Source organism: Bos indicus, chromosome 4, assembly GCF_029378745.1.
Source record: "Bos indicus isolate NIAB-ARS_2022 breed Sahiwal x Tharparkar chromosome 4, NIAB-ARS_B.indTharparkar_mat_pri_1.0, whole genome shotgun sequence".
In the NCBI taxonomy this organism is placed as follows: Eukaryota; Metazoa; Chordata; class Mammalia; order Artiodactyla; family Bovidae; genus Bos; species Bos indicus.
Genome location: NC_091763.1, coordinates 39,291,437 through 39,308,427, shown reverse-complemented (window position 1 = coordinate 39,308,427; position 16,991 = coordinate 39,291,437). Strand labels below are relative to the sequence as shown.

General features: G+C 35.8%; 1 protein-coding gene across 3 annotated transcripts in view; it reads right to left on the bottom strand.

The window, feature by feature from the left end:
• HGF (hepatocyte growth factor) overlaps positions 1–16,991 on the bottom strand; it is an 85,285-nt gene that overhangs the window by 32,290 nt on the left and 36,004 nt on the right. For all 3 annotated transcript variants that reach the window (XM_070787673.1, XM_070787674.1, XM_070787675.1), the window contains exons 9-10: positions 4,791–4,965; positions 1,366–1,493 (exon numbers count right to left, since the gene is read on the bottom strand). In XM_070787673.1, the coding sequence (XP_070643774.1) occupies positions 1,366–1,493; positions 4,791–4,965 (303 nt within the window). The remainder of the gene's footprint in view (positions 1–1,365; positions 1,494–4,790; positions 4,966–16,991) is intronic.

Genomic DNA, 16,991 nt, shown 5'->3' with positions numbered 1-16,991 from the left:
AAATAGATCCAGCTGGTACCAAACCTTCTTTAATCATTGTTTTCAACTTTATTTCCAACTGACCTTTAAAGTCTGCCCAGGAAGAGTGAAATTGATTGAAAAGGAATCTTCCCTCTACAACTGTTTTCGGAGTTGTTCACGAAAAATGGCACTGAGGGAAAGTCAGGGGATGGAAGAAGTATGTATAGGGCAATAAATCCATGAAACAAAGCTTTGAATTTGGTTTGGACTTTTTAGAATGATTTAGAACTGACCACGGCCATGACCATCAAAAGTAAATTTATGTGAAAGAATATGATTATAAAAAATCATAACTCCCAATTCATTCTATAGCAATAAATGCCCAGAGGCCAACATTATTATTATTGTTTGACAAATGATTTTTTAAACCTGTTTCAATGTGACTTTTCTTAACCACTGCTCCCTAAAACAATTCTTTGCAATGGTTGTCTGTGTTTCCAAGTACAATGGTGATTTATCTCAAAGCCCACTGTTGCTTATCATCTCTACTGCTAACACTCCTGTCCACATCACTCTCCTTTCTTGCCTAGATTACCGAAACAATCATTCAACTGATCCCCTTGTTTTGGCCCTTGTCAGGAGTTCTGGCTATTTTTCATAATGCAGCCAGAGTCATCCAGTTAGAATTGAAATCAAACAGATCATTTAATTTCCTTTCTCAGAATCCTATGGCAGTCTCTTCTCTTTCAGAATAGAAGTGTAAATCCTTCCAGTTTGTACAAGACTTATGAAGTTTTAGCTCAGCTGCTCTCTAACCTCATCTTCTGCTACTCTCTATCTTGCTCATTCTGTGCTGTTTCTTTCTTTTAACTTTTCAAGCACTTTCCCATCTCATCTCATTTTCATCTGCAATTTCCTCTCCCCAGAATGCTCTTTACAATTATGCACATGGTACATGCTGCTCTCCCACTCTTTCAGGTCCTCCTTAAATGTTACCTTAATATGTAAGGTATTCTCAGACCATTAAAACGTAAAATAGCAACACCCTCCTCTCTAACTCTGGGACATTTATCTCTCTAGCACTTACACAAATTAGCTTTCTATCCCCACCTCCATTTTAATTTTGCTTGTTTTTTATTTGCTGGACATTAGTTCCATGGGGCCAGAGAATTTTGTTTACTGGTATATCCACGGTGCCTAAAATTGTCCCTGGCACTAGTATACGGTCACATAAATAAATGGATATTGAGCAAATTAATATAAAAAAGAAATCCAACTTTGGACTTTGTGATTTTGTTTGCTAACGTGCAATAAGAAATAGCTCATCTCCTATAAAATGTATACTCCCTTTAGGCATTTCCACTGAGTTTAATCATGCCCACACTGCAAAATGTCAGCTATTACCTTGTCCACTTGACACGTCACATTTTGGAATTTGGGAGCAGTAGCCAACTCGGATGTTTGGATCAGTGGTAAAACACCACGGTGACTCAGCCCCATCTGGATTTCGGCAATAATTTTCTCTTAGGTCCCTATTGAGAATAAGCACGTTAATGTAAATTGCCAGGGTTTCTTACATTGGTGAAGTCAGTGTTATTACATTTCTAGAATCCCAGAATGTATGCATTCTATAAACAGAACTCTACATTTTAGATTTGGGATAGTTTTAACAATTTAGAATTCAATATACACAGCTGACACTGCCCACATTACTGAAATAAATGCTGTCAGATGTCAGAATTCTTTTACTTCCACAGACCTGGAGTTTCACACAAATACTACTGCTTCATGAAAAAGAGAAATAATACCACTTCATTATTCTCACTCATTTTTAAGACTTGGACTCTCAACTGTTACAATTTTTAAAGTCTGGTCTGTTACTCATTGTATTTTCATGGATCATAGATAATGTAGAAACAACATTCTCTTTGCAGAAGAACGACTATTATAATTAACAGTCTTTAATTACTTTGTTAAAAATGAAGTTCTACCTAATCAAACATTTGCCACGAAAAAAATATTTATTCTTTAAATTCTGTATTTCTTTTATTTATTTAATTCACCACATAGATTTCTTTTAATTACAAAGTAGTTCTTTCTTGATTTAGAGATATTACCTGAAATTTTATATTTCTGTAAAATTAAGGCCTAATTACAATATAGAAAACCTACCTATAGAAAAAGTTGTCAACATAGCACATGTACTTCCTTTATTTTATCAATGATACAGTTAGACATTTGGAGCTTGTGATAAGGAAAAAGTCTAAATTAATATTATCTGTGTGTAAAAGGATTTTACCTTTAATACAAAGTTCACATTAAATAAAATGGGGAGTTCATGATTTGTTCCCCTGATAGTGGTCTCTAATTTGAAGAAAGTGTGTACTTTCTTTCCATAGATCTCTCTAATAATTTAACAAAATTAATATTCATTCTATAGGAAGGCATGCTATTTCACTTAGGCCCAATTAAAAATACGACACATTTAATACTAATCAGTTGGCCATTAGAAACTGAAAACCATTTTTTAAAAAAGCTTGAGTTTGGTTATAAAGTCAACAAGTAATAGTTTATCAAGCCAAAATAGGTCCTGACATAAACTATGTTATTTAAGGTTGTAAGAACAGTGAGTGCCAATAGATTTGACCATTCTATAGCAAATGTTCTTATTTATAACCCACATTTAAACCTTTACACTTCTTATAAAATCATAAAATTATTAACTGGAGAGATGAAGAAAATCTTTTCTTCTAACTAGTTTATACTCAAATTTTAAAAGATTATGTCAGTACAATATATGTGCACTGAATTTTATATAAAGTGTATAGAAATTTGCAATTTTAAATGAATAATTGCTTAGTTAACTTTGAGTTGTAATTTAAGGCAAGATAATTAAACATATATCTAAGGCTATCAAAAAACTTAAAGTTCCCCTTTTATAATCTATATCTAGAAGCACCTCATTAATCTAGATTAAACCAGAAAGTCATGGTTTGCTCAAATATTTTTTCTAAGTTTATTCACCTCACTTGAAGAATCAGTTACAATTATTAAAACAAATTAATGATTGTATGATTCATGTACATCATCACAGGCAGTATTTTTTAGTTATAGTGCTCTAAAAATTGTCATTTGTAAGGAATCTCAGTACTGGGGCAAACAGTGTTTGGTACAACCAGAGACACCTGACCAGAACTCCATTCTTTGCTAGCCCACAAACAGTAAATGCATCAATACTCTGAGCAAAATGATGCATCAGATTTTATGTGTTTAATAACACAACTCACTTTTTGTTTTTTCATATTTATGTTTATCTTGACCAAATAACCAGTTAAGAAAGAATAGCTTGGTGGTTGTGGTGGTTTCGTCACTAAGTCGTGTTTGACTCTTGCAACCCCATGGACTGTAGCCCGTGATACTCCAGGCAAGAGTAATGAAGAGGGTTGCCGTTTCATTCTTCAGGGGATCCTCCCAACCCAGGTATTGAACTCAGGTCTCCTGCATTGCAGGCAGAGTTTTTACCCACTGAGCTACAAGGGAAGCCTTCCCCCAAAAAAGAATAGCTTAAATTCCAATAATATATAGCAACTAAACTTTTGATCATTTTTTATTGTGAAACGTGTGGATTGAATTTCTGTAATGAATTTCTTTTTCTTACAGATGAGGTTAATTTGGATCACATATACAATCTTGAGTATTACCAGTCATTAGAACCAGAAGTGTACATGGCACTGATACTGTCTTCTTTCTCTCTTAACTATTCTTTTCTCATTTTATTTGTTCTCTCTACTTTTATGTTTATTTCTGAGGCATGAAACACATGGGTCAAAAATAGAGTGAATTGCTGTGAAAAAAATGAGGGAAATAAAAAATAAACAGAGTGGCAACAATACATTTATTATAAATATATTTTTAAATACAACAGGTGAATATTTAGTATCTAAGCAAAGAACTCTGAATTGGTTTAAAAAATTTAAATCATATAAAAAACCATAAACTATATCCCCTCTCCAGTGAATGGGCCAACTAATGTTCATAGATCTCCATCTTGAAATGTTAAGCCCTCTTATTAAAAGTCAGTTACATAAAGCCAATATATGTTATTTATAGGTGCTATTTCAGCAAAGCCACTATGAATGACACGTGTGTTATAAATTTGAAAAGCAATCATTTTATGTTCCTAATAACAAGGTGGACAATTTAAAAACACATGGCACTGTGGCTGTCCAACAAATTCAAGTGGTGAAGAACAGCAGCCATGGGGAAGAACATAACAAGTATATAACTGATGTTCAAGGGCAGTTTCTTCAGCTTGATTCATCTGTACAATTGTTTTACTTCCCTACTTGTTAAATAAAATGTTGAAACAATAAAAAAAATTTCATATAAAACTATAAATTTTCTTCAAGGCTGAAATCTCATCAGTTTACAGTGTTGACTTAAGGTATGCCTTGTAATCTCCCCTCAAATTAATATGAAAATTTAAGGAAGCACTAGTTTGAAAGTTTCCTGGTTATAGTTACCACTGATTTGTTCATTAAATAGACCTGCAAGAACAAAGCTGTGATCAGAAACCTAAAGATGTGTTTCCCAAAGCATGGATGGTACATCAACCATCTGATTCAGAATCAACAAGAGTGGTTGCTAAAATGTATTATTTGAGGTCCAAATTTCAGACCTGAAGAATCAAAAATTTGGGGTGCATGTATCTGCCTTTTAATTGCTAAATTTTCCCTAGGCACACTAAAGTTTAAGGATCACTAACATAGAAATTAGTAAAAATCAACCATTCTGCCTACTGAAATGTATAATTTCCCTAATTTACTCACTTGCACTTGAAATTTTCAGGAGTTATGTCATGCTGGTGAGGATACTGGGAATCCCAACGCTGACAGGGAATTCCATTCCAAATGGTATTGATGGTGCCCCGGTAACCTTCTCCTTGACCTTGAATGCATTCAGTCGTTTGCATAGGGAGATCTGTGTCATTCATAGTACTGTGGGCTATTGGTAAAAAGAAATATAAATTTAAATAAAATAATTTAATTTGTCATCTACCTCTTAGAATTTACTTGCATTTTATTTGTAGGATTTTCTGTCACATAAGTTTTTACAATAATTGAATGAAATAAAAAATTCAGTTTATCATTATTACTATCTCATTCAACCAAAAGGAGGATTAAAATGGTGGACTCAACTTGTTGACATTTTAAAAATATTGCTTGCCTCTAAGCAGATTTATTTATTGCCTTTTTGTTTGTCCAATTTCAGTGCTTACCATACCTGATAAAGATCCTGAAAATCTCAGTAAGAAAATATTTAAAGTACAAAATTAAACTTATAAAACTTGAGCTCTCTCTTTGTCTTAAAATATACTCACTTATACAAAATATAACTCAAAGCATTCTGGAGCAACTAAAATTCATATACCTTCTCAAAACATGCATGAAAATGTTTATGTTTCCATGTAAACTCACCAGTTACCTTTAACCTAAATGGTTATTCAAGATGCCTCTGGATAAAACTCAAGTTGACACCGTCTAGGATAGTTTAAAAAGTGAATAAATGTCTTTTATTCATCTATTCTGGAATTTGATGTATCATTTCTCCAAAGGAGAGGTCAGAATTAGACATGTCTTCAGAGGCTAGGGATGTGTATAAAAATGTAATATATTTAACAGTGTAAATACTTTAAAAGTGGCTCTTTAGCTTCATTTTGAATCTTTCTTTCTTGCAAATAATTATTACCTTATGTGGCTGAATGCTTTATTTCATCGAGTTCCTTGCAAAGGTAGTAGAGCCTAAGTTTGGAGTTGTTCTATGAAGCTTTGTGAAAAATAAGGATTAATTAATGACCATCTCAACCACTAGAACATTTTTTTTTTCCACTAGAACATTTTAAACACAAATTTTCACAAACTGCTGATTTAGTAATTTTTCTTTTAAAAAAACTTCTTCTTCAGCTCATCTTAAAATGTGTTATTTCTTATGCATCTGCTTTAGGGAATAGAAATGCAGCTTAGAAACATCCTAAATTAAAAAGAAATCCAAATGGACATGAGAAAATGTCCACAGATTGACCCATAAAATGGACATTGAGAGTGGATGACTTAGAAATTAGTATCTGTTGATATTGGCAATGTATATTGATTCAGAGGGCTTCCCTCATAGCTCAGTTGGTAAAGAATCTGGCTGGAATGCAGGAGACCCCAGTTCGATTCCTGGGCTGGGAAGAGCTCCTGGAGAAGGGAAAGGCTACCCACTCCAGTATTCTGGCCTGGAAAATCCCATGGACTGTATAGTCCATGGTTGCAAAGAGTTAGACACACTGAGCAACTTTCACTTCACTTCATTGATTCAGGAAGAACAAAAATTTTGAACTGAGAAAGTACTTGTATAGAAGTTCATACTATTTAAGTTCATTATGATTTTAATACTACCTGAAGTTCTTTGATGAAATAGAAAATATTAAATTTCATAGATTCTGAGGGTTAGAACTATATTTCATTAAAACAAATGCTACTAAGCTATTTTTTCTGATAATTTGAGTGGATTGTTAAATGATTTGAGGAGATTGGGTATGTGCCGGAAGTCTTTAAAGGGTGACAACTCTAAAACAGGTACTGACATATACATCTAATTATAAAACTATGATGTGAAAAAAGACAAAAGGAATGTCCCCAGGAATCTGTCACTTCATTAGCTTAACATTTTAAGAAGAAAACTTTTGATCCCCCACTTCTTGGACACAAGCTCCTGGGCAGTAAACTTGTGACCTCAGTCAGGTCTCAGATTACTGACAATGGCAAGAAGGTCAGAGTTAGGGCAGCCAGAGCAAAAACACTTCCTCTACTCTCATGGACTTCATTGCCTGACTTGGGTACTACCGCTCTCTTACTTTCTTAGTTATGTGTGTGTGTTGTTTTGAGTGTTAGTGATCCATCCTTCTCAGTATCATTTTGGCACTATGAACTTGCAACTGTAGAATCCAGGCAGCCAGGGCCACCTTTGGCTAGATAATGGGCCTTGCACGCCCATCAGAGGTTAACACACTCTACTCCTTGTACTCCACTATGATTGTCTAGACATCAACCTAAACAATGTAAAAAGAGGAATGATAAAATTTAAAAGCTAGTAAAAGATAAATATTTTTCTAATTTGAGGTTAAGTTTTCAAATTTTTGGAGTCCTGGTGAAAAGAATTATCTATATTACAAAAACTCTAAGTCAAAGAAAAGACTACCTGTATAAGAATACGGAGGAAAATATTTCTTTGCTGATCAATGCATTAAAATTTCAGTGTCAAGTTCAGAGACCTGAACTGTTTTACTGACCTTGCACCTCAACTGCAGAGGTTCCCAGAAAGTTTTAAAGAATTTGTTTTCACTTTAACTATCATAAAATCCTCATTTGAACAATTATGCTAAATATTTTTTCTGAACTTTTATTATTATATTTTAAAAATGATATAAACTTATTATAAGGAGTCACTATTGGACAGGGAGGCCTGGCATGCTGTGATTCATGGGGTCGCAAAGAGTCGGACACGACTGAGCAACTGATCTGATCTGATCTGATTATTCACTAAAAGACAGTGTAATTTAAAATGGTTAGATTAAAAACTAAATTTTTGGATTTGGATTAAATAATTGGATTATTGAACAGATTCTAATTTGGAGGATTATTGAACAATTCCTAATTTTGAAATTATAAAAATTTATAGAATACAAAGAATTTTTGCACACTAGTAAAAATACAATATTGTACAGAATAAATATAATTTCATTAGGTCTTGTTATAAACTGAATATTTGTGTCTTCCTCAAATTCATATGTTATGGTACTAGACAGTGGGGCCTTTGGCAAATGTTTAGTTTGTAAGAGCAGAGCCCTCATAAATGGGATTATAAAAGAGCCCCTGCAGAGCTCCCTTGCTTCTTCTACCATATGAAGACACAGGGAAGAGTTAGCCATCTATGAACCAGGAATCAGCCCCTCTAGATACCAAACCTGCTGGCACCTTGACCCTGGACTTTCAGCCTCCAGATCTATGAGAAATATGTTTCTGTTGTTTAGAATCTACCAAATCTATGGTATTCTCTTATAGCAGCCTGAAATAAGTCTGGCCCTATCAAGATATAAAGAATCTAAATAATATTATTGTTTTTGACTCTTATTTTAACAAGCATCTGTAGCTTACATTTTAAAGGAGATCAGTCCTGGGTGTTCATTGGAAGGACTGATGCTAAAGCTGAAACTCCAGTACTTTGGCCACCTCATGCGAAGAGTTGACTCATTGGAAAAGATCCTGATGCTAGGAGGGATTGGAGGCAGGAGGAGAAGGGGACAACAGAGGATGAGATGGCTGGATGGCATCACCAACTCGATGGACATGAGTTTGAGTAAACTCCAGGAGTTGGTGATGGACAGGGAGGCCTGGCATGCTGCGATTCATGGGGTCTCAAAGAGTCGGACACGACTGAGTGACTGAACTGAACTGAACTGAACTTTGAAATATGTAACCTGAAACAACTTGATGATATGTTTTAACTCAGTAGAAATATTTCTTGTGATTTAACTACAAACTATCAATATTTATATAGTATTTTTATTTGACCCTCTGAAGTCAGTATTTATCCATTTCAGCTGCTAGAAGAGGCCCCATAAACAAAGCTACATAATTCTGATGGCAATTATATTCTATATATTTGAATTATATTCTATATATATATAGAATATAATATATAATATATATTATATATATTTATTTATTAAATATATATATTTATTCTATATATAGAATAAATAATATAAGCAAAAAAAGATATATTAGTACAACAAGGTAACTACATAGCTTTTATTAATTAGTAACAGTTATTGTGAGATTTTATGCAGCTATTTAATAAATAATATCTGAGGGGGAACATGAATGTCCATAGACCATTTAACTGATATAAATGATCTCTGCCGCCTACACAAATACTTATGATTCAAACAAAAGGAATTATTCCTGGTCTGCAATAAAATAGACTCCCTCAGCTGTCCTACTATATAAACATCAAAACTTGGAGCAAAAACAAAACAAATGTTTCATGCTATTTGATTTGAAAGGGCTGTTAAATGTTGGGAAATCTATTCTTTTGGACTTAATACTTAAACATTAGACCTGAATAAGGGAAGGCTTTGAAGAGTCTCCAGTGGCCTAGCAAAGCATTAAAGAAGCACAGAAACACCCCAGTATCAGCTGAAGATTACCAAGTTTAGCTAAAGCAACATGTTTTTAAAATATTGCATCTCAACATCCACAAATTTTTCTGCAAGTATGTCTACCAGGCTTACACCAAAAATACCAGGAACTCTTCTGAGAGTTTCTAACAAATAAAACATTTTGCCAGGGGTGTAAGTAGTGGTCACCCTTTGGAAGCAGAGGCAAAGATATCTGTATGATCCTCAGTGGCCTATGAGTGAAGGAATGTTTTTCTTTGATGACTGACACAAAGTTTTCTATTTGGAAATGCTTTAAGGAAAAAAAAAACAAGCGCTATTGAAAAATTTCACTGTCTTGCTAGAACATGATCAAATACAACGGGTTTCTCTTGGAACATTAATTTCACTTTGCTGGTATGGATGTGCTGTGATCTTATTATTATACTATTTGGTAGAGAATTTTAAGGTCTGAATAGATTTTTTGAGAGAATTAACATTAATTGTTATGTAATTGCTAGGAAAGCCCTCTTGCCTCCAAGACAATGTATAATAAATTGACGCTTTTTCTCTGTTAAAGGCTAGCTGAGTCCTTGCGGAGAGACCACGAGGCCCTGACAGAGGCCTGTGAAAGGCAGTAGAGAATGTGAGTACACACGTATGTGACAGAAAGCCACACCCATGGCTCCATAACTTTTACATAGACAATTAGTAAATCTACATTTACAGTCCCCTTAGCCCTCCAAAAAATCTGGATTTCTTAGTGGTGAAAAGCTATTGCATTCTTTTGCCTATAGCTAAGAACAAGTTGCTTCATAAGCCATTGGCTAAATACCTGATAATTCTTAGAATAATTCAACCCAACCTACTTCTTATTCCCAGCTACTGAAGAGCAATTGAAATGTAGGATTTACTTTACGATGGTCCCTGGATATTTAGAACAATGTGTAAAGCTACTCTCCCATCATCAGACTTCTGCTCTTTGGGCCACAAAGGGCAGGATAAAGCTCAATGTAAATTTAAAGAGCTCCTTGTTTTAAACTGTTGTGAGAGAATGATATAAAGACCTCCAAACCCAAACCTCAAATTGCTTCCATGTTTTCTTTCCATGTGAACCTGGAATTCATGTCTGAAACTTTCCCCTGGACTTTATCCAATTCTTTTCTATTGTAAAATGCTCAGGAGACAAGACTTTCATGAAAGGTCTTCAATTTTATTCTCTTGTTCCTTAGAAGATGACTTGGAAAAGACCTCCAGTACAAGATTTTTCCCTTGAGAAAGGATATTGATAGCAATTTTTTCCTAACACTGAATACAATGAGAGGACTATATTTCTATGAATCTCTGTTCCGGCCTTGAATTAATTAATAAAATTTAGACAAATAATTAGCTTTCTTTAAGAAAGAAAATGATTTGCTAAAGTAAGTTTCCCAACACACAAAGACATGGAATTTTAAAAGGTTATATATTGATGCCAATGTACATTGGTTACTAGGAGAAAGGATTCTTTTAATTTAGTACCAATGGCAACATATCTTCTCAAGTCACCATAACAAAATAAAACTGGGTGGCTTAATCAACAGTAATATATTTGCTTATAATTCTGGCAGCTATAAAGTCCAAGATTAAGGTGGTAGCCAGTGATTTCTGGTGAGAGTTCTATTCCTGGCTTGTACATGTAGGTATAGACATACCCTTTTGGTATATCCTCATATTGTAGAGAGAGAGATTATGCTCATCCCCTACTTTTAAGGCCACAAATCCTATTGTTTTAGGATCCCATCATTATACTTCATCATCCTTAATTGTCTCCTAAGAACCCAACTCCAAATGCAATAAGGGTTTAGACTTCAGCGTATGAATTTTGAGTAGAATACAAGTCAACCCATAATGATAATTTTGATAGAAGTCTTAGCTATCAGAGATCTGCCTAGGCCACACTTCTGCAGTGGGGAGTTGTTCAACAAGTATAAAGTTTCAGTTATGCAAGATGAGTAAGTTTTAGAGATCTATGATATGACAGAGTAACTATACTTGACAATACTGTGTTATATACTAAACGATTGTTAAGAGAGTACTCCTCAAGTTGTGTTCTTACCAAACACACACACAAAAAGGCAAGGGAAGTCAGGAGGAAACTTCTGAAGGTAAGTAATATGGTTATTATCTTGATTGTGGAGACAGATTCATAGACATACATTCAAAGCTATCCAACTGTGTTCATTAAATATGTGATGTTTTTAAACATCAGTTATAGCTCAGTAAAGCGCTTAAAAATATAAAATGGCTCTGGACACATATATCAGAAGTTTAAAAAATAAGAGGGAAAAGAAAAAGGAGGTGAAAAAATAGGGAGGACGTCACAAGCTTTGTTTATTTTATTGAAGGAAAACCCATCAAGACAAGCAGCAAAGGGTGCAAAACTAGCTCAGGGAAGCATGAACTCTGACAGTGAGTTGAAGTGATGGGAAGAAGCTAAGAAGCAAATCTTCCTAGTGGGAAATGTTTGGGGAAAGCCTGTTTTTTACATGAAAATCAAAATGCATAGTATAAATTCCAAGAGACATTAAAAGAAAATGAAAAACTACCACTGATTAGGAAAGGAACAGTCATTCACTCAACAAAGACTTGTTGAACTCCTGTCACAGGCAAGGCAATGTGGTAAGTCTCTGGGGTACAAAAAAAGACATAGTCCTTACTCTTTTGGAGCTTAAAAATTTTGATAGAGAGAGCTATTAACCAAATAGCTTCAAAAGTAAATGTGGAAACCAAACTCTGAGAAGTACATGGAAGGAGAGGTTTATGTTGCTATAAATATACAGTAAGGAATTTGACCCAGTCTGGGAAGTCAAATGAAGAAATGATAACTGACTTGAAATTTGTACAATGGGTAGCTGTCAATTAGGTTAGGAAGGAAGAGAACATTTTTTAAGGCCGAGGACATGGCAGGGGTTGAAGGAACTATATTAAGAATATGGAAGATACGAGGCATAGGAAGAAACATATTCTGGCTGGTACAGAGAGCATTGAGAGACGTGTATATGAGGCTGGAGAGTCGGGTGGAGAAGTAAAAGATGGTTTTATTTTGTCTGTGTCCTAAGATCAAAGGCAGTGACTGTAGAGTTTTAAACTGGTGTGTGTGTGTGATATGCTAGGCATAGGGAATGATATATTCAGATTTTTTTTTTTTAATAGTCTATTTGCCAAGTGGAGAAGGAGTTGGAGGGGAAAAGCTTGTGAACATGGATATAGCTCCACTCAGAAGTCCATCTGAATATTCAAGAAAGTTCAAAAATAATTCTGCTTAGATAAAAGGGATGAAGTGAAATGGAGATTTGAGAGCTACATAGAAAATAAAATTTACAGGCCTTATGATGTATCAAATGTGAGACATGAAGGAAAGAGCACGTTTAGAATTATTTTAAGCTTTTGGATTTTAAACTGTGTAAATGGTGGTATCAGTCATGCAAAAGAGAGCATACAAAGCAGATTAGACCATCCTACAGGATAAAGAGCGCCGAAGAATTGATGCTTTTGAACTGTGGTGGTGGAGAAGACTCTTGAGAGTCCCTTGGACTGCAAGGAGATCCAACCAGTCCATCGTGAAGGAGATCAGCCCTGGGATTTCTTTGGAAGGAATGATGCTAAAGCTGAAACTCCAGTATTTTGGCCACCTCATGCGAAGAGTTGACTCATTGGAAAAGACTCTGATGCTGGGAGGGATTGGGGGCAGGAGGAGAAGGGGACGACAGAGGATGAGATGGCTGGATGGCATCACTGACTCAATGGACGCAAGTCTCAGTGAACTCTGGGAGTTGGTGATGGACAGGGAGGCCTGGCGTGCTGCGATTCATGGGGTCGCAAAGAGTTGGACACGACTGAGCAACTGATCTGATCTGACAGGATAAATGAAGAAAGTCCGAGAGAAAGATAATAAGTGATAGAAGTCTCCAAGAAGGCAAGTTGCTGGTGATGAAGGGTGGGAACGGATATACAACAAGTATATCCTAATTAGAGTATTTTTATGGGACATGAGCCTTACATGTCTGACATGGAGCTAAAAGTTCTCAGAGGGATACCTTGCATTCTGGAGATCTTTGCAGGAATCTAGGAAGCCAAAACTATTTTCATAACCATGCTAGAATGCCACTTGTCCTTTTTACAGTGGTATATCCAGGTGCACTTTGATGTGTGATATCCATCCCAAAAGACTGAACGCAGAAGCAAATACAAGACACTCAGCTATCTTCTTACAATTTAGGTAACATTAAAGAAATTTACAAAAAAAAAAATCTAAACCATTATTAGCATTTTTCTATTTTTCTGAAAAAAGTTTTTTTTCCTTTAAAATGTCATATTTATTAACACTGAATGAGCTTATTATGTCTAATCAATTAATAAATGTTTTTAATTTATGTTTTAATTTCCAATACATTAGATATTGACTCATATAACTCACTCAGACAATTTGATGTTCTCAATAATGTGTAAAGATATCCTCAGTTTAATTGATTTAAATAATCAATGGGATACCTAAGGGACATCAACCACATCATAAGGGACATAAACCACAAGTTAGTTTTTCAGTTGCAGAGAGCTACTAAAGTTCACTTCAGAAAAGCACAATTAGTCCCAACACATATTTTATTTCTCTCTGAAAAGCATGGACTAATACATAAAACAAACTTACTCAGAATACAGAGTTATTGTTATAGGGAAAAACCATTAAAAAATAAGTACTTCATTTAAGCACTACACGGGACCTCCAATCTTACTACATGTTTGCAGTGTTTTAAAATTCTTGGAAGTCTGTTAAAGTTATATAGCAGAGTATGTGTAGGCTGCTGTCATCTGGGGAGAAATCACCTTTTGAAGAATATGGTGTGAAGGGGGACTGACAAGGCCTCTCCCGGAACAGCCTGGTACACGTGTCAGGTGATGAACTTTCACTGATACACTGATTTCAAGATGAGAAACTCAGAAGCAAAGTGACAATTATACATTTATAGTTCATTCAGCTTTTTTTTCACTTTACTAGTTTATGATAAAATTATGAAATTGCAATTTTATCATAGATTTTGCTCTGTTTTGTTCACTTCTCTATCCCCAGAATCTAAAAAAATGACATATAAGAGCTACTCAGTAAATATTTGTTTAATGAATTCTATACAAAAGGGGCAAATACCCCTCTTTATGCTCTCTCTACAGTGGCAACCCACTCCAGTACTCTTGCTTGGAAAATCCCATGGATGGAGGAGCCTGGCAGGCTGCAGTCCATGGGGTCGCTAAGAGTAGGACACGACTGAGTGACTTCACTTTCACTTTTCACTTTCATGCATTGGAGAAGGAAATGGCAACCCACCCCAGTATTCTTGCCTGGAGAATCCCGAGGATGGGGGAGCCTCGTGGGCTACTGTCTATGGGGTCGCACAGAGTTGGACACGACTGAAGCGACTTAGCAGCAGCAGCAGCAGCAGCATGCTCTCTCTATGCTTCCTCGGAGTGCTGCTATGTCCAAGGCTTTTGATTTCACTATTCACTTCTGATTTTGCATGACATTCATGGAAGACTGAACTTAAATATGCTTTGAGCACTGACATGAAGCACCTGCATCTCAATATAAAGAGAACCAAACTTAATATCTTTCTCCTCAAATTTATTCCTCTTAAATATGCATCATTTAATCAATTTAGGAAAAAAACCTTTAGACTTTACCTTTTCCCTATCTCATTTTCAAGTTGATCCAACTTGTCATTATATATGGGACACTTTATATCATCATTATATATTTGAACTCTTTAATATTGTTCACATCCTTCTTCACCTTGTTATTGTCACTGTTTACTGCCTTAGTTCACATTCTCTTTCTTACTTTACTGTTAAAATAAGCTCTTATGAGATGCACCTGCCTCCTTGTTCAACACTATGCTGCTGCTGCTGCTAAGTCAGTCGTGTCTGACTCTGTGTGACCCCAGAGACAGTAGCCCACCAGGCTCCCCCATCCCTGGGATTCTCCAGGCAAGAACACTGGAGTGGGTTGCCGTTTCCTTCTCCAATGCATGAAAGTGAAAAGTGAAAGTGAAGTTGCTCAGTCATGTCCAACTCCTAGCGACCCATGGACTGCAGCCTACCAGGCTCCTCCATCCATGGCATTTGCCAGGCAAGAGTACTGGAGTGGGGTGCCATTGCCTTCTGTGCAACACTATGCTAACCACCCAGAATATATAGTAATTCTTATGGATCAGTTCAGTTCAATTCAGTCGCTCAGTCGTGTCCAACTCTTTGCGACCCCATGAATTACAGCACGCCAGGCCTCCCCGTCCATCACCAACTCCCAGAGTTCACTAAAACTCATGTCCATCAAGTCCGTGATGCCATCCAGCCATCTCATCCTCTGTCGTCCCCTTCTCCTCCTGCCCCCAATCCCTCCCAGCATCAGAGTCTTTTCCAATGAGTCAACTCTTCACATGAGGTGGCCAAAGTATTGGAGTTTCAGCTTTAGCATCAGTCCTTCCAATGAACACCCAGGACTGATCTACTTTAGAATGGACCAGTAGTCTTCAAATGTTGGCATTTTTTTGTTTTGGGGTTTTGCTCTTGTTACTAAAATTATTATGAAAAATTACTTCTATTCCCTCTCATGTTTTTAAGTCGCCATCTACATTTTTATGCTAAGTTTAAATAGCTACAAAAGACGTGATTTCTAGCATGTTTTAATTATTGACAGTATTAAAACAAAAAATTGTATATCACTCTTTTGAATGGATTTAAGGTTCTCTAAATACCACGGGGATTTACATCTACCTTTTTCTTGATAAAACGTACATTATCAAGTTCTTTTTCTCGTCAAATCATTTTCTATTCCACTTTAACCACAGGATGTTACTTTAGTGTAATGTATTTTATTTTATGTTGGAGAGTCTTTTATTGCTCATTTCTCATACTTTGCTGAAAGATTTTTATATATTTAAATCATATAAAAATCTCTTGTGACTACAAAATTTTGAGACAAATACACACTAAATACATGCACAGGCATAAATGTACAAATACTACACACATATATATGTGTGCATGTTATGAATTGTTCTTTCTGTTTAAATGCTAAGTCATGTCCAACACTTTTGTGACAGCATGAACTGTAGCCCACCAGATACCTGTGTCCATGGGATTCTCCAGGCAAGAATACAGGAGTGGGTTGCAGTTTACTTCTCCAGGAGATCTTCTCAACCCAGGGATAGAACCCACATCTCCTGCATTGCGGGCCTATTATGTGTATTATGGATTGTTGTTCAGTTGATGAGCTGTGTCTGACTCTACAACTCCATGGACTCCAGCACGCCAGGCTTCCTTGTCCTTCACTATCTCCCGGAGTTTGCTCAAATTCAAGTTCATTGAGTCAGTGATGTTATCTAACCATCTCATCCTATGCTGCTGCCTTCTCCTACTGCCCTCAGTCTTTCCCAGCATGAGGGTATTTCCCAGTGAGCTGGTTTTTCACATCAGGTGGCCAAAGTATTGGAGCTCCAGCTTCAGCATCAACCGTTCCAATGAATATTCAGTGTTGTTTTCCTTTAGGATTGACTGGTTTGATCACCTCGCTCTCCAAGCAACTCTCAAGAGTCTTCTCCAGCACCACAATTTAAAAGCATTGATTTTTTAGCACTCAGCCTTCATGATGGTCCAACTCTCACATCCATAAATGACTACTGAAAAAACCACAGCTTTGACTATATGGACCTATGTCAGCAGTGATGTCTCTGCTTTTTAATACACTGTCTAGGTTTGTCATGGCTTTTCTTCCAAGGAACAAGCATCTTTTAATTTC